At 41.5% G+C, this 18695-nt stretch overlaps 1 protein-coding gene across 2 annotated transcripts in view; it reads right to left on the reverse strand.

Moving 5' to 3' along the window:
* Positions 1 to 16368: 16368 nt before the first annotated feature.
* The window catches only part of MCCC1 (methylcrotonyl-CoA carboxylase subunit 1), a 76019-nt gene continuing 73692 nt past the window's right edge, over positions 16369 to 18695 (reverse strand). Inside the window, exons 18-19 of one of the 2 annotated variants that reach the window (XM_047787333.1) lie at positions 17882 to 17953; positions 16369 to 16739 (exon numbers count right to left, since the gene is read on the reverse strand). In XM_047787333.1, coding sequence (XP_047643289.1) covers positions 16611 to 16739; positions 17882 to 17953 — 201 coding nt within the window. In that variant the 3' untranslated portion in view covers positions 16369 to 16610. The remainder of the gene's footprint in view (positions 16740 to 17881; positions 17954 to 18695) is intronic. The other variant, XM_047787342.1, reaches the window with a different exon arrangement.

Here is an 18695-nt window from a genome sequence, read left to right on the forward strand (position 1 = left end):
AATTTTAATCTTAATTCATGACTCCTTTTTGGCTGCACCCGCAGCATGTACAAGTTCCCTGGCCAGGGACTGGACCTGAGCCATAGCAGTGACAATGCCAGATTCTTACCCTGCTGAGCCACCTGGGAACTCTCAATCTTGGTTTAAGACAATTCAAATCAAAAGAAAAACTAATCACTTTCACCTTCTTGAAAAAGAGCAGAAAATTAAGATTTATAATTTTCCATTTGTTTTTCTGGAAGACTTTTGGTTTGGCTCTTTTTTGTTATGTTATATACTCTATTGATTAATTCAACCCAATGCCAAGGAAGGCAGGAATTGAGATGCTGACAGATGTTACTGCTTCTAACAGATAGAATATATAAGAGAAGAGCCAACTGATTTCCATGTTGTGGTTTCAACTAGATCTTAGAATGAATAAATTCATCCAAGAGAACTCAGGATTCCACTGGCCCTGAGGAAACTCATAAAATGTTCTGCTTTATTCCCAAATAAACATAGATTTTAAAGTTCAGGAAGGAGTCAAGTAAGCATAGTTGCTCACTAGCCCAGCTGCCTTGCCAACATCTCCTGTCCAGGGAGATGCCTCTAATGCAGGGCAGATACTGATACCTGACCCTAGGAGTCTGGCAGAGGCCCAGGAGGAAAGTGCAGGCAGGCTGGCTGGGGCTGTGAAGGTGGAGAGAGTGTCAGATGGTGTGTTGGATCACTGTGGCTCCAGTCATACTTAATGTTTTGATATCATAATTGAAGGAAGACTGGAAGACTGGTAAGGCATAATGGTTTTTTACCACAAAAGGCTTCAAATACACACAAAGTACACCACAAGGTGTAATCAACTCCCATGCACCCAACACCCAACTTCTACAATTAGTTCAAGACCAGCCTAGTCTCATCTATACCCTACTCATTCCCATGGCCTGCATGATTTTGATGCAAATCTCTGATATTATTATAACATTTCACTCATAATTCAGTATCTCTAAAACAAGAGGCTTTTAGAGAAAAAAAAAAAAAATCCACAATACTATTAACTCATCTAAAGAATTAACAATGATTCCTTAATATTTTTTTCATTTATATATATCCATTTTGTGTTTACATTTCCCTAGAGGGTCTACACAGTTTTTTTAAGAACATAAACTTAACTTAGAAAGTTAATTAACTCAGGTTTATGTTTTTGATTTTCTAATAAATTATAAACTCCTTGAGCAGCGGGATTGTTTTGTTTATGCCTGCTTCTGAGCACGTTGCCAACACTTATGCCCAGATTTCACAGTAAAGGTAATTAATTAAATGTGTAATAAAAGAGCTTTTTATGACTCTACATGCAACTACATTTACAAATCAGAAAAAGATCATCACAGTCCTGTTCCAATTTTTAGTACAGAAAATATGAAACAATATAGGCCCTCAATTTCATGAGTTAAATTGAAATGAAAATGTCATATATAACATAAGCAATTGCAAATCTGAAACATCCGACTACTAAAAATCTCTCTTGAGAGCTATCACAATTTCTGACAACCTGAGAAATTGGTTCTCCAGAGAGAATCTGTCAGTTTTGGCGCAATATCCATGATCACCAAATCAAAGTAAGAGGGAACATCACTGATAAGAGAAAGATGTGTTCTATGAATTTTAATACAAAAATGGAAGGTTTGTTTGAGATTAAATCAAGGTAAACAGTTTTGAATATCCACCCAGGAGGGCTTTTCCCATCTGTACCATCTCCTCATGTGTTTCCCTCTCTCACTTCCCTCATTTCTAGTTCTTTTTTATAGTAGACAAACAAAATATATGAATTTAAGGGAAAAAATGAGAGCTATGTATCCTTAAGAATATGATCCTAAGAGGAAGAAGAAAGTTATGTACATTGAAATAAGTGCTGCATCATTTTTTAATAGGAAATTTACCTTTCAATAATCTGAATGTCTAAAAATAGCAATATGGAAATTCTTCTGTGGCTCAGCAGGTTAAGGATCTGGTGTCGTCACTGCACTGCCTTGGGTTGCTGTCACAGGTTTGATCCCTGGCCTGGGAACTTCCACATGCGATGGGTGTGGTCAAAGATAAAATAAAAGTTTAAAAGAATTTAAAAAATAGGAGTATGGTTATATAAAGTATATCCTATTCAATTATCATAAATAACTAAGGAAAAATTATGAAATTTTTAAAACTGGAATTATAAAGACCAGGATTTATGAAGACCAGGTAGTAGCATGGAGAATGCCTGTGATTTGTTAGGTAAAAACAATCAGGATTGAAATTTTATGAACACGATGATTTTCACTATGTAAAAAGTATACCTGTAAATAAAAGACTGAAAGGAAATGAAATAGTAGTGGTTATGTTAGTGTGGTGGAATTATGCATGATTTAAAAAATATTATATGTCTGGCCTTATAATATGCTAAATAATACCAATTTCTTTTGTTTTTCTGTACCCTCTAGCTAAAAATAATAGCACCTTGGTTAAGGGGATTAAATGTAAATATGCTTTCTTCTTTTTAAAGTTTATATTCATACAACTCAACAGCAAAAAAGCCAACAACCCAATGGAAAAATGGGCAAAGGACCTGAATAGACATTTCTCCAAGGAAGAGATACAGATGGCCAACAAGCATTTGAAAAAATGCTCAACACCCCTGATTATTAGAGAAATGCAAATCAAAACTACTATGAGGTACCACCTCACACCAGTCAGAATGGCCATCATTAATAAGTCCACGAATAACAAAGGCTGGAGGGGGTGTGGAGAAAAGGGAACCCTCCTGCACTGTTGGTGGGAATGTAAGCTGGTACAGCCACTGTGGAGAACAGTGTGGAGGTACCTTAGAAATCTATACATAGAACTACCATATGACCCAGCAATCCCACTCTTGGGCATATATCTGGACAAAACTTTCCTTAAAAAAGACACATGCACCCGCATGTTCATTGCAGCTCTATTCACAATAGCCAAGAGCTGGAAACAACCCAAATGTCCATCGACAGATGATTGGATTAGGAAGATGTGGTATATATACGCAATGGAATACTACCTCAGCCATAAAAAAGAACCAAATAATGCCATTTGCACAACATGGATGGAACTAGAGACTCTCATACTGAGTGAAAAAAGAAAAAGACAAATACCATATGATATCAACCATATCTGGTATCTAATATATAGCACAAATGAACTTTTCCACAGAAAAGAAAATCACGGACTTGGAGAATAGACTTGTGGTTGCCCGGGGGGAGGGGAAGGGAGAAGGGAGCAGGAAGGATTGGGAGCTTGGGGTCAACGGATGCAAACTATTGCTCATGGAATGGATTTACAGTGAGATCCTGCTGTGCAGCACTGAAAGCTATGTCTAGATACTTACAATGCAGCACGACAGTGGGAGAAAAAATTATGTACACATGTATGTGTAACTGGGTCCCCATGCTGTACAGTGGGAAAAAAAAATGTGTTGGGAGAAATAACAATAAAAAAATAAATTAAAAAAAATAAAGTGTATATCCAACTTATATATATTTAACTACATATATAACCAATAATGAAAGAATCAGATTTAACTTTTTTTTCTTTTTAGGGCCACACTCCTGGCATATAGAAGTTCCCAGGCTAAGGGTCAAATCAGAGCTGCAGTTGCTGGCCTACGCCATAGCTGCAGCAACTCGGATCCTTAACCCACTGAGTGGGGCCTGGGATCAAACCTGCATCCTCATGGATATTAGTCAGATTCGTTACCTCTAAGAATGGTGCTATAAAATAAAATTACTTATTAAATTTTACTTCTCCTTCTACTTAAATATTAATAAATACTATAACTAAATACCTAGCAGGGATCCTTACACATTTAGGACCTTGACATATATTGGCTGAATAGATCTAAAAACAGATTCATTTGTTCATTCATTTGATGAATTTTATTTTTTATTTATTTTTTTAAGCCACCTCACATGTTGTTCCTGGGCCTGGGATCAGAGCTGTAGTTGCAACTTACCCTACAATTGAGGCACCGCCAGATCCTTAACCTACTGTGTCAGGCCATGGATTGAACCTGTGTCCTCCTGGATGCTAGTCAGATTGGTTTCCGCTAAGCTATGACAGGAACTCCCGGCTAACAATGGTATTAATAAATCTAAAGAAAGAATATGTATTAAAAAATAGGGATGAGCAAATGAAAAATTTAAAAATTGAGAAACCTCAGGGGAGGAAATTGGTAGTTTGTCTTTGATCATTTGAGGCTCTGGACCCAAAAGTATGCGTTCTTTTTGTGGAGAGAGATACATCAAATTATCAGATCCCTTATCATGCACCAGACTCCTTTATCTGGGAATCCTTGCTCATCAAGAAAACTTGTCATTATAATTTGGCTTCCTTGTGTTTTTCACACCAGGAGAAACATACCAGTCATATCAATGTAAGTATTCTAATTTGTGACAAGTACATTTCTCACCATGAATCAAGAAATCATCGTTAAGTTCTTGATTTTTTTTTTTTTTTGGTGGGTCCTAGTAGCATCTCTAAGAGATCAAACAAGTTTGTTTTAATGACAAAATCAAATTTCTGGGTACATGTATATGTTATTCTGCTGGAAGAAGGGACAAATACTTTTTGCCCATAAATTTTTCTTTTATGTGGATTCCACTGTGTAGTTTTAATATTTTTTTTAATACATTCATTTAAGCAAGTCAGATTTTTCTACATTAGCAAATAATAAAGTGTGCAAAATATGTAAGAAATAATCATCTAAAAAAGTACAGTTGGAGTTCCCATTGTGGCTCAGTGGTAACAAAACCGCCTAGTATCTATGCGGGAGGCAGGTTCAATCCCTAGCCCCACTCAGTGGGTTAAGGATCCAGCGTTGCCATGAGCTGCGGTGTAGGTTGCAGGCAAAGCTCGGATCCTGTGTTGCTGTGGCTGTGGCCTAGGCTGGTGGCTACAGCTCTGATTTGACACCTAGCCTGATAACTTCTATGTGCCATGGGTGCAGCCCTAAAAAGACAAATAAATAAATAAATAAAATTTAAAAAAGCACAGAGTTGAGAGAACTGTATCCTTGCTTTTATTTCACTTTATTTCTTTTTGCTTTTTAGAGCAGCATCCACGGCATATGGAGGTTCCCAGGTTAGGGGTCTAATAGGAGCTACAGCTGCCAGCCTATACCACAGCCACAGCAACGCCAGATCTGAGCCATGTCTGCGACCTACACCAGGGCTCATGGCAACACCAGATCCTTTACCCACTGAGCGAGGCCAGGGATCAAACCTGCAACCTCATGGTTCCTACCCAGATTCATTTCCACTGCACCACGACTGAAACTACGAAACTGTCTTTTTAATTCTTTCATTTTTGTAAGTGAAATATTGGCTTTAGTGAGTCCTATCTTTTCCCTTAACCTGTCTTCACAATTCTCCAGAAGGGTGAAATGTTACCCTTCTGCTTAAAAAGACCTAAACTGGCACTGAATCTACCTACAAAGTACATTTTCCAAACATCAGATGTTTTCAAACTCCTTCCAAGAAACCAAGTCTCTGAGAATTATGGACCTCATTGCCTGCTGCCCTGTCCATTCACCACCCCATCCCACTATTTTCATCTGCAAAGTTAACAAATTCCTTGTCAAAGTTGAAACGTGGTATTTCTATTAAGATTACAAATGGATAATCTTATTCTAGAAAAGAGGACATCAGAGGATTGTTTTGTCCAGAAGATGTTTTAATATTAACCTCCATTCTGAATAGGTTTTATTTCCAAGTTTCTAATTCCACCTTGCTGAAGTTGCACTGAGTCTTTTAAAGCCACTCGTCTGGCCAGTAGCATGACTATGATCCTCTGGTCAGACAAGTGTGGGGCCCCTGGTACCATTAAGTTCTCCTGGCGGAGATCTGAAAAAGTGAGAATAATCAGCTGAGGAGGGAATGTTTTCAGAAGGTAGATAAGAGTGTAACCTTTAAGGGGCCTTCCTGAAGCAGACCCCTCTACCTCTGCTTTAGATCTTCTCTCTAGTACCTAGATAACATCTGATGCACATTTCCTGAGCTGTTTCACAGATGTCAAAACCTTCCAACAAATGGAAGATGTTAACTACTTGATGACCTTGAGCACATGGTCCCAGACCTGCTGGAGCCTAAGGATTGATAATGTTGGCTCTTTGCCACCACCCTGTTGCCTTACCATCAACCAATCAGAGAACTATATACGAACTGATCATATGCTCTGTGACCTCCCCACCCCCAACTCTCTCACTTGGTCTTGTTTTTTTCTTTTCTTTTCTTTCTTTCTTTTTTTTTTTTTTTGTCTTTTGTCTTTTTAGGGCTGCACCGGTGGCATATGTAGGTTCCCAGGCAAGGGGTCTAATCGGAGCTAGAGCCGCTGTCCTACACCACAGCCACAGCCACATTGATCTGAGCCATGTCTGTGACCTACACCACAGCTCATGGCAACGTCGGATTCTTAACCCACTGAGTGAGGCCCGGGATTGAACCTGTGTCCTCATGGATACTAGTCAGGTTCGTTAACCACTGAGCCGTGATGGGAACTCTTCCCTTACCTGGTCTTTAAAGATGCTTTGCTGAAACCCTTGGGGGAGTTCGGGGATCTTAGAGCATGAGCCACAGGTTCCCCTTGTATTGGTACCCTTAAAATAAAAGCTACACTTCCTTTGTTAGTAGATTGACCTTACTGCCAGCAAGTGGGGGAGAGATCCGTTTGGTTTGGTAAAAAGAGGGGTGCATAAGTTCTGGACGAGTAAAACTACATATCTTGCCCCACCCCCACCCCAGGCCTGGCTACTTCAGGAAGCAGCAAGCATGACATGGTTAGAAAGCAGAGAATTTGGGGATGAAAAGTTTTGGTTTCAGATTTGGTCCCAACAACTATGCAAAGTACAATTAATTGTAAGTTTCTCATAAGCTCAGTTCCTTCAAATTCCTATTAGGATAATAGCGGTGATACCCCTCTTGGTGATAAAATGTCAATATATCATAAAACACTTTAAAATGTGAGTTGTGACTGTGGGTACAGTAATATACTGTCAAATATTAGTGTTTTTCGCTTATTTTTTCAATAATTTATTATTAGAAACAGACCCAGCAATTCACTTCTAGTAATTTATCCTAATAGACGTAAATGTGTATGTACAATAAAAGATCTTGTCAAGTTATTCACAGCAATGTTTTTTGTTTGATTGTTTGTTTGTATTACCAGAATATTGAAAACAATCTGCATGTCCATCAATAAGGGTCTGGGTGAATAAATTATATATATTTTGTGGAACAAAGTGAATTCCATGAAGTTGTGAAACAGAAAAAGGCAACTCCCTATACATTGTTACAGAAGGATCTCCAATACATATTATTATAGAAAAGCAAAGTGCAGAACTCAGCTTCTACTGTAGGAGGAAATTAGACTCTACAGTTGTATCTGCTTTTGAGTGTATAAAGAAGCACTGGAAGTGATAGGGATGGAGCAGGGATAGTTACACAGGTAGTTGTAGAAGTCCCAGTAGGGGACCACAGATAGAGAGGGAAACTTAGGGAACTTTGGAAAACCACTGCCAAGTTAATAATTGCTCAAAAAAGCCATCAAAAGGAAGCAGGCTTGCTTAACTATAAAACAATAGGAGTTCCCATTGTGGCTCAGTGGTTAGCGAACCCAACTAGGAACCACGAGGTTGCAGGTTCGATCCCTGGCCTTGCTCAGTGGGTTAAGGATCCGGCATTGCCGTGAGCTGTGATGTAGGTTGTAGACGCGGCTCTGATCCCAAGTTGCTGTGGCTGTGGTGTAGGCCGGCAGCTACAGCTCCGATTCGACCCTAGCCTGGGAACCTCCACATGCCATGTGAGCAGCCCTAGAAACGGCAAAAAAAAAGCCAAAAAAAAAAAAAAACTATAAAACCATAAATTAAAGCATGAGATATGCCTCAGGGTATTAAGTGAAAGATAAAATGAAGACGGCATTCAAGTCCAGCAAGATAATGACCCTTAGGACCAAGGACAGGAATTTAAGGGAAAGATGATATTCCAAAGTAGCAGACCCTCATTACAAGGAAACCTGTGGTGATTCAACAGATTTTAGCATATGTTACCCCCCTTCTGCTGATTTGAATAAGCACCATGACAGTCCTAGTTTGACCTCGTAGGTCAAATGCTCTCCTATCTGATATGAAGGAGGAGCTAATGATGTAAGCCTGACACCTACTTGAGGAAGAAGGTGGTCTTTTCCCACTTTTCTTGGATTATAAAAATGTAACCCACCTAATTCTTGGGACAGAGCTTCTTTGACTGCCTGCTTGTATCTCTCACAAGCATCCTATCTTAATAAATCTATTTCTCGCCTATCACTTTGTCTCTCACTGAATTCCTCCTGTGCTGAGACACAAAGAACCCAAACCTCAGTAAGTCCACACTGATTCTAATTTAAAAAACTGTGGGTTCAAGTTCCAATCTAGGTTCAATCAAGTTCCTGCTAGGTTCAAGTCAAAAATGTTGTTAGTTCAGAAGTGTAAGCAGGAGTTCCTGTCGTGGCGCAGTAGTTAACAAATCCGACTAGGAACCATGAGGTTGAGGGTTCGATCCCTGACCTTGCTCAGTGGGTTAAGGATCCTGCATGGCTGTGAGCTGTGGTGTAGGTTGCAGACACGGCTTGGATCCCGAGTTGCTGTGGCTCTGGCGTAGACTGGTAGCTACGGTTCCGATTTGACCCCTAGCCTGGGAACCTCCATATGCCACAGGAGTGGCCCAAGAAATTACAAAAAGACCAAAAAAAAAAAAAAAAGTGCAAGCAGATGGGGTAGGGTGTCTGTCCCCTGGAGGAAGAAAACCAGTCATGGCTTTCTTGACATGAGAAGCCATTTTTGATCTGAGCCATTTTGTGATCTAAGCTGGGCCACAACTTGCCCTTGAACAGGCCTCAGCAGTTAATAGTCTTAAGGGAAAAAAAGAAAACAGGAAGAAAGGAATGGCAGTCAAGAAACAATAGTTCCCCTTGTGGTGCATTGGAAACTAGTCTGATTAGGAACCATGAGGGTGTGGGTTTGATCTCTGGCCTCACTCAGTGGATTAAGGATCTGGTGTTGCCGTGAGCTGTGGTGTAGGTCACAGACGCAGCTCGGATCTTATGTTGCTGTGGCTGTGGTGTAGACCGGCAGCTGTAGCTCTGATTGGACCCCTGGCCTGGGAACCTACATCCGCCTCGGGAACAGCCCTAAAAAAAAAAAAACAAAAAAAACCCCACAAAAAGACAAAAAAATAGAGCCCAAGTTCCTCAAGGGATTTGCATTAACAATCTGATATGCGTCTTTAAGTTGTTTGTAGGAACTAAGGCCCTTATCAAGGTGGAGGATCCCAGACTGGTTGGAATCTAAGGAATGATGATATCAACCTTTTCTGACCCTTGTAACTTCAGTCAACTAAAGCTTGGACTCCTCAAGCTCCAATTCTATGCTGAATTCTCCTCTGCTCCAGGCCCTTCATGAATATGCATATATATACACTGCCTAAACCTCTTCATGAATATGCACTGCGCCCTTAGCTTAAAATTTCCCCAGTTTTGCTGTTGGGGAGAAACTGCTTTGGGAGAGGTCCCCAGCGTTCTTCTCACTTGCTGTAAGTAATAAATCCTTTCTTCTCCCAATCTTTGGCTTGGTTGTGTCTTTTGGCCCACCAAGAGGTGAACCCAGTTTTTGGGTAAATGAGGACACACAACAAACTATAGTGGTTAACTGTTGGCAGGGGTGAGGGGACTGTGGTGGGAGATTTTCACTGTGTATCTTTTAATACATATTTTTGGATTTTGAACCATGAAACTATATTACCTATTCCAAAATTAAGTTAATACTTAATTGAGAAGAGACTAATATTTACATTGCTAAGGAACTACAGATCTACTGTTTATCTTGAGTATAGGAGATCTTCAGTAACAATTTGATGTGTTGTATTACTGTCAAATGACTCCAGGCTTAAGTTGTGTGATGGGCCAGGCCCGTGTGAGAAGCAAGGAAGGTCAAAGGCATGGTGGATGAGGCACCTGTTTAGGTGGGCACATAAAAAAGGGAAGCTCCCTGGAGTTCCCGTCGTGGCTCAGTGGTTAACGAATCTGATTAGGAACCATGAAGTTGCAGGTTCGATTCCTGGCCTCGCTTAGTGGGTTAAGGATCTGGCATTGCTGTGAGCTGTGCTGCAGGTCACAGATGTGGCTCGGATCTTGAGTTGCTGTGGCTCTGGCGTAGGCCAGCAGCTACAGCTCTGAATAGACCCCTAGCCTGGGAACCTCCATATGCCGTGGGAGTGGCCCTAGAAAACACACACACACACAGATGGGAAACAGGGGAACAAACTGAGGCGGGTGCCAGTCTGCGTTATAGTTAACATGAAGCCCGCTTTCAGTGATAGAGAAAACCATGTGGCTTTTATGACATAGGTAGTAATGATAAAGGAATGAGAATAATTGGAAAGAGAGAGAAGTCCCAAGTTACCTTTCTTTGTTGTTGTTAGTGTATTTGTTTTGTTTTATAGTGGTGGGAGTGGTGTATCTTGATTGGGAGTTATTTCAAATTGAATCAAAGGGTTTAGCAAAATGCTAACCAGCGGGAGTACAAATAGAGAAAGTCAGCCTTCTTAGGAGGGAGGGAGTTACATCTGGGCTGCGGTTGGAGGTTTAAGGGGAGGGCAATTCACCGCAGGAGACTGAGCCAGTTAGAGGTACCAAGGCATTCTGATTTCTGGGATCCAGCAAATGGGGGACAAATGTCAGGGTGACAGGGTAATCATGGGTATCAGAGCTGTGATCTGCTAGTGGCCCAGGCACCCCCTGGTCCAGAAGGAATGGTGCCCCACGGTTATTCATAGGGAGTGGGGGTAGAAAGGCAAGATTATCCCACCCAGCTAGAAACTTTGAGAGCTGTGGGCAGGGCCTCCTGGGATGGAGAAGAATTACTAACTCCAAGGCTGCAGCTCCCATGGGCCAGCCCTCAGGGAGCAGTGTGTCATTAGTAGGAAGGGATTAATGACCCAGGACTCCCTGCTCTGGACTCAAAGCAAAGCATTTTTGGACATTCAACTCCTCCCCTCTCACCACACAGTTTAAATCACATTTTCCCATTCTGGGAATTTTGAAGCTTAGTGTGAATATCTAGGAGTGCTTCTGAGATCCTCTGATGAAAGGTGCAACAGAAGTGCAAAGTATTACTATCAACACTGTAAATATTTTAATGACAACAGCAGAAGTGTCATGTGCAAGCAGAAGAGCTGCACATGCTGACATTTAATATTCCTAAAAGAACTATGGATTGTTAGGAATGGTACATGAGCAAAAGAAGAGGAGCTGGCTATGGAGGAAAAAAAAGACAGTTGAGCTAGGTAAGCAACCTCCCTACTCTGCTGCCCAGCAGAAATGGCACTACCCACCCACACTGAGGCTGAAGCCAGACACCAGGGTTTCCCCTCCAGGTACCAGCCACACACTGACACCAGGTATCAGTGACAACTGATGCAGAAGACAGAGCAAAGCCAGGCCCAGCCTTTAGGCAAGGGGCGAGCTGCTTCTGGGAGTGCTGCTGTCCCTTCAGCAGGCAGGCTCTGGGACAGACCAGCCTGGCAGCTGACTGTCGTGCAAGGAGGGGCTAATAGAGGCTTCCCCTGACAGCAGCATAGTCGGCCCGTGGTTGTTGACAGGTGTCAGGCTGACCCTGGAGCAACTTAGAGCTGAGGGACAGGGTGAAGCATGACCAGGCAGAGTTTTTCACCACTATGGGACATGGGAATTCTGCTGGCAAGAAAAACTAGCTGGCTCAGTTTAGAGCAGTTTCTTAATTGTTCTCAAGCAATAACTGAAGTTAGAAATTAATAACTACTGGGTGAGCATAAATGATGTTCTGGGCACAGTGCTCAAAGGCAATCTCTACATTTTCTCATTTAATCTTCACAACAACCCTGTGAGGTAGGACCACTACCCATTCACAGATGGGCTCAGAAGTTAAGTGACCTACCCAACACTACAGTGAGAGGCAAGGCTAGGATCTGAATGCAAGTATTTTAACTCCAAAGTTGTTTGGACTACAATGCTATGTGGCCTCCTCAATGATCAAAAAGCAAACATCAGGGCTCTTAAATTTTGTGCTTTTGTTTGTTTTAAACACACTGCATCCAGTATGCTACTGTCAAAGGTAAGATAGCAAAAGGCTTTCTTCCAACTCTATGACTCAGGTTTTGACCCATGCCCACAAGCAGATCTTATCCAAAAGAAGAGTTACTTCTTCCTTTTCTTTTTGATCTTTTTGTCTTTTTAGGTTGTGGAGGTTCCCAGGTTAGGGGTCCAATCAGAGCTGCAGCCGCTGGCCTACCCCACAGCCACAGCAACGGGGGATCCGAGCTGTGTCTTTGACCTACACCACAACTCACAGTAATGCTGGATCCTCAACCCACTGAGCGAGGCCAGGGATCAAACCCTTGTCTTCAGGGATGCTAGTTGGGTTCGTTAACTGCTGAGCCACGACGGGAACTGCAAAGAGTTACCTCTTTTAAGTCAGGAAGATACACACTAAGGTCTGTCTTCCACACCCAGACAACCCAGGCCAGGCTTCCATATTTGGAGCCTGTTTTGGACTCACTGCCTCCAGTCTCTACTTTCCAATCCATATTCTAGATTGTGGACAGAAATAACTTTGAAAAATCTGTCCGCTTGAAAATCTCCAGGGCCCCCAGCTGCCTCCAGAATAAAGTAGTTCCCCTGCTGGGCAGCCACTTCCCAATCTCTTGCCCACGCCCCCTAAGGTCCAGCTTCTGCTGGATCACCCTGTGCCCTGAACAGGGTGCACTTTCACACCTCACTGTTATTATTAGCCCCTTCCTGTCCCTCTCCCTGCAATGGCCTTGTCTTACCTTCCTTCTCCATCTGGCAAATGGCTCGCCTCCAAAGCCCAGTTCAAATGTCACCGTGCTCCCTCAGCTTTCTGACTCACAGTAGCATTTATTACTCCACTCACTTGACCGCCCTCCTCCATGGCACCCGGTGCCCCAAAGCATATTAAACTACTTACCATCAAGTACAATACATATATCTATACAGCTCGATCCTCTTCCCCATGGAGGCAAGGACAAAAATCATTTCTTACCATCTTTGTTCCCAGAGGCCCTGGTATACAGCAAATGCCCTAAATGTTTTAGAAGAAACAGATGCAGTCATGTGCAAAGGAACTCTGCTCACACAGCACTACTATCAGTGACGATCTCATTATGTGGTAATTGCGCTAGCTGGCTTCAAATTCCTTCTACACACATGATTTCCTGTGATCTACACTGCCCCTTTATAGTGAAGTAGAGAATAACTCTTGTTCCCCTGAAGAAAATCAAAGGGGGCATACAGCAACCCCAAATTCCACCAGAGAACCTTTGCTTTTCTCTCCTGTCAACAAAGAAAGTTTTGTTTGGGCAGGGGAAATGGCTGTGTAGCTAGAACTATAGTCAGAAGCACTGTTCTAGGTGCCCTCCTCCTTTATGATCCCGTGCCTAAATATCTATCTGTAAGCACATCTTCCTAACTGGTTTTCCAGCCTCAAGTCTTTTCCTCCTCCATCTAGCTTGCATGTTTACTGCCAGATGAAAATTTTTAAAATAGCATTTGACTTATATGTTAACTTTATGTTAGTTATGAAACATAACTGTATAATAAATATAACCAACCAAGCATCTAGCCCTGCAACTAGAACAGTAACAGTAGCTTGTGTCTGTGTGTACATAACACATATGTCAGTTCCTTGCCTATATCTGGAGCTAACTGCTATCTTTCGTTTTGAGTATTTTTATTTTACTTTTTAAGAACATATTTATTAAAAGGGAAAGGGAGGAGGGATAAATTAGGAGTATGAGATGAACAGATACAAACTACTATACATAAAATAGATAAGCAATAAGGAATTACGGTATAGCACCAGGAACTATATTCAGTAGCTTGTAATAACCTATAATGGAAAAAAGTGAAATGTCACATTGCTGTACACCTGAAACTAACACAATCTTACAAACTGGTCACACCTCAATAAAAATGGTTTTATTACATACCTGAATATCACTGATTTTGCTGATCCAAGGAATCCGTAAAGATAGTATGATACTGTGTATATCAACTGGTACCTGCTATTTCACTGTGTTGTGAATCCAAGATTCATCCCTGTTGATGAACTTGGTTATTTTGTTGTTACATAGTATTCCACTGTGTGCCATACCACAGTTATTTACTCCTTCTCCTGCCAACCAACTTGGATTGTTTCCAGGGCTTTGCTATTATGGGTAATGTAGCTATGAACAGTTCTTAGTGCACAAGTGCATTTGTGCATTTCTAGAACTGCGATGTTAGGTCATTGGTACACAAATGTTCAACCTTGTGAAATAATGTCAAAGTTTTTTAAAGAGGCTTTGAGAGTCAGGGGAATTTTTCCCAAATCATTGCTTTCTCTGCTAAAAAATATATAATTCTGTGTAACTACTCCTTGCAAGATAAAATCCATTCCTGCCATTTCGTGCTAGTTACAAGCTGGCCCCAACCTAAATTTCCTATCTTTTCTCTTATTAGCCACCCCTCCCAAACACCTCCCACTCCAGCTGGGCAGATTTGCTCCTGGATATAGAACACAACTTGCTTATTTTCAACAGGGTAGCCCTGCTTCTTCCACTCTAGCCTACAGCCCCCAGACTCCCACTACTACCCCTTGGTTCTCCTTCATGAAACGTACCCTGAGCACATTGGCCCACAAAACTCTCAGACCCCAGTTCCTAAAATGCCTGTGCTCTGCACCAGTCATAGGATACCAGTCTTCACTCCATCCACCGCTTAAGATACTGAGTTTCATGCTGCCTTGTTGGAAAAATGGATGTTCTAAGCCATATATTCAGATTTACTTGAAAACTCAGCATTATCCAAATTTAGTACTTTCTCACCACTCTTTTGACAATGGAAATTGCTTAATTTGGGGTCTGATTGTTTTCCTATATAACTTTTGACATGATTAGGTCTTATTTTCCCAATTAAAATCACTGGCATCTTTTTTTTTTCCTTCTTTTTTGGGCTGCCCCATGGCATATGGAATTCCTGGGCCAGGGATCAGATTCAAGCTGCAGTTGTGACCTAAGCTGTGGCAACACAGTGGGATCCTTTAACCCAGTGTGCCAGGCCAGGGATTGAACCTGTGTCCTGGTGCTGCAGAGACACCGCCAATTCAGTTGCACCAGAGCAGGAACTCCTAAAATCACTGGCATCTTAAAGTACAGAGCCCTTATTTTAATATTTCTTTGTATTCTCCACAACATCTCACATAGTCTCGTGTGTGCAGCAAGAACTCAATTCAACAAATCTTTAAAACGTCAGCAGATACCTGAAGGTTCAGGGAGCTGTGTGCTTTTAGAAAAAAATACGTTCTAGCATACAATTTAAATATCATAGGGAGTTGTTCCCATTGCGGCTCAGCCAGTTAAGAACCCAAATAGTATTGGTGAAGGTGCAGGTTTGATCCCTGGCCTTAGTCGGTGGGTTAAGGATCAGGTTTTGCTGCAAGCTACAGTGTAGGTCTTAGATGTAGCTTGCAGCCCGAGTTGCTGTGGCTTTGGTGTAGGTCGTCAGTTGCAGTTCCAATTCAACCCCTAGCCCCTGGGAGCTTCCATATGCTGAAGGTGTGGACCTAAAAAGGAAAAAAAAAAAAAAGAAGTCCTGCTGTGGTGCAGTGGGGTTATGAGATCCAGCATTACCACAGGTGTGGCTCAGCCTCAATCCCTAACCCAGGAACTTCCATATGCCTTGGGTGTGGTCATTAAAAAAAATTACATATATATATACATATATATATACACACGTGTGTATAAAATATATATACACAAAAGCATAAGCACGTGTATGTGTGTGTATACAAGATTATAAAGTACAATAAAGGGAGATGCAGTCTAGAAAGAAACTTTCCAATGACAAAAACAGTAAACAAGTAACATCCACAACTTTAAACTAAGATGTTTCTTTGGCAAAAAAACTCTTTGGTTGAGTTTAGTACTAAGGTATCTATCTCTGAAATATGTTGCTGTCCATTTTTGTCATGACCATCACAGAAAATAATTCATTTACTTAAAGAAGCTTTTCTCAGGAGTTCTCCTGCAGTGCAGCAAGTTAAGGATCTGGTGTTGTCACTGCAGCAGCTTGGGTCATTGCTGTGGCTCAGGTTCAGTCCTGGGCCAGGGAACTTCCACATGCTGTGGGAGCAGCCAAAAAAAAAAAAAATTCTCTAAAACAAAAAAGGACCTTTTCTCTTTCATTTTCTTTTGATCAAGTTGCTGCCCACCTTCCTAAAAACACTACATTGTATAAAATCTGGGGCAAAGACAAACCATATTAGCCTCCAATAAACAAGTATAATTTAATTTTATTAATATGAAATATTTTGAGATAATTTACTGTATTCGTGACCCAAGTACATGATTCTAAAATATGAAAGGGTTTTAAGCACAATCATATATAATCATTTAGTAAAAGTGCTGGTCATCAGACCTCAAGAAAAGCAGGAAGGCACTTTCTCTTTTTGGAGTAGAGATTTTATACTTAAGATGCTTCTTAACTGACTATTTATTTGATGGAGTTTATTCGGTTTCCTTTTTGTCAGATCCTTCCTCCTGAAACTCGACTACAGGAGCATGTCTGTTGGCCTGAGAGCCTTCTTTGTAGAACACTTTCTTGATCGTGCCATCCTTTGGAGCCTTTATAGTGTGCTGCAGAGACACAAGGCATGACAAACAATGGCTGTGATATGAACGAGGGTTCGGCATATACGCAATCAAGAAACAAGAAAGTGAAAAACGAAGCCAGCTGTTGATGTTTTGTCATCTGTTGATGCTTTCCATCTTTTTGAGTATCACTGCACACAGAGAAAATATTTTTATGGTGCGCTTGGGGGTTGACACATTCAAGGTCAATAACAGGGAAGCTCTGGTTTAGCTAGTAATTCTCAGCTCCAGTATCACAGTAGAATCTCGCCTAGGAAGCTTTTAAAAGCTACTGATCCTTGGGCTCCCCTCCACGAGATCCCAATTCAACTGGTCTGGGGAAGTATTTTTGTTGTTGTTGCTGTTGTTGTTGTATCTGGAGCATGCAGATGTTCCCTGTCTAAGGACTGAACCCACATCACAGAAAGTAACCAGAGCCACAGCTGGATCCTTAACCTACTGAGCTACCAGGGAACTCCTGGGGAAGAATTTTTTAGAAAGCTCCCTATGTGCAATTCATGATCAGGGCTGAGAACTACTAGCCTACAATTTGTAACCATCTAAAAACCTAAACAGCTAATTTAGTTGGATTGAGGTTTTCACTTTGATACTGATGCTTGGCATCCTAGGTTTGGCTTTAGAAAATAACAATAGTTAACCATTTAATTGGGTTACTGCCTGAATTTAATAAGTTATTGATAATTTCAGAGTCAGAAATGACAGGAATAACTCACAAAATTAAAATTTATTTCAGAGAAGAATTGGTTTTCTTTCCTGCAGTTAAGGCTTCACCAGCCCATGGCTCTCAGTATTTAAAACAGTCTTAACTTGGAGTTCCCATCATGGCTCAGCAGAAACAAATCTGACTAGTATCCATGAGGATATAGATTTGATCCCTGGGCTTGCTCAGTGGGTTAAGGATCCGGCGTTACTGTGAGCCATGGTGTAGGTTGCAGATGCAGCTCAGATCCCGAATTGCTGTGGCTGTGGTATAGGCCGGCAGCTGTAGCTCCAATTTGACCCCTAGCCTGGGAACCTCCATGTGCCACTGGTTTGGCCCTTAAAAAAAAAAGATCTTACAAGAGAAGGCAAAGGAACAATTGGAATTGATGGTTTACTTGGCAAGTGCACTCAGTGATTTCACTTACCTCCATCTTCATGGCGATCATAACCATTAGAGAATCTCCGGCTTTTACTTTGTCTCCAGCTTTGACAAACACCTAGAAACTCAGACAGTTTAATATGTTAAAATACAGAGGTCCTTTGTGGTTCACAGAGTTGGTATATAAACGCATGCAGGAGTATGCATCTATGTGGTTGTCTTGTCTGCCAAAGACAAGTATACTGGCACAAACCAGAGACCCATAGGCCAGTGTGGCACTGCCGGGACTGCTGTCAGTGAGGGGGCACTTCTCAGCTCCCACCCCCATCCCCAACCCATCTAGCCCTGAAGCAGATGAATACACGTTATGTATTTCATGATCCTTTTGTTTTTTTTTATGTATTATATAGACAAGACATACCATCAGCAGGGAAGGACTACAGCCATACCTCTTCCCTTTATTGTGCTTTGCAGACACTTTTTTTTTTTTTTAAATAAATTGAAGGTTTGTGGCAACTCTGCATTGAGCAAGTCTACGGGTGCCATTTTTCCAACAGGATTTCTCACTTTGTGCCTTTGTGTCACATTTTGGCAATTCTTGAAATATGTCAAACCCTCCGCCAACAAAAAAGATTGTGACTCACTGATAGCTTAGAAGATGGTTAACATTTTTTTAGCGATAAATTTTTGTTTATTTGTTTTTTGTTTTTTAGGGCTGCACCCGTGGCATACAGAAGTTCCCAGGCTAGGGGCTGAAATAGAGCTATAGCTGCCGGCCTACACCACAGCCATAGCAACGCCAGATCTGAGCCGTGTCTGTAACCTACACCACAGCTCACGGCAACACCGGATCCCCAGAC

This window comes from Phacochoerus africanus, chromosome 1, assembly GCF_016906955.1.
Source record: "Phacochoerus africanus isolate WHEZ1 chromosome 1, ROS_Pafr_v1, whole genome shotgun sequence".
Lineage (NCBI taxonomy): Eukaryota > Metazoa > Chordata > Mammalia > Artiodactyla > Suidae > Phacochoerus > Phacochoerus africanus.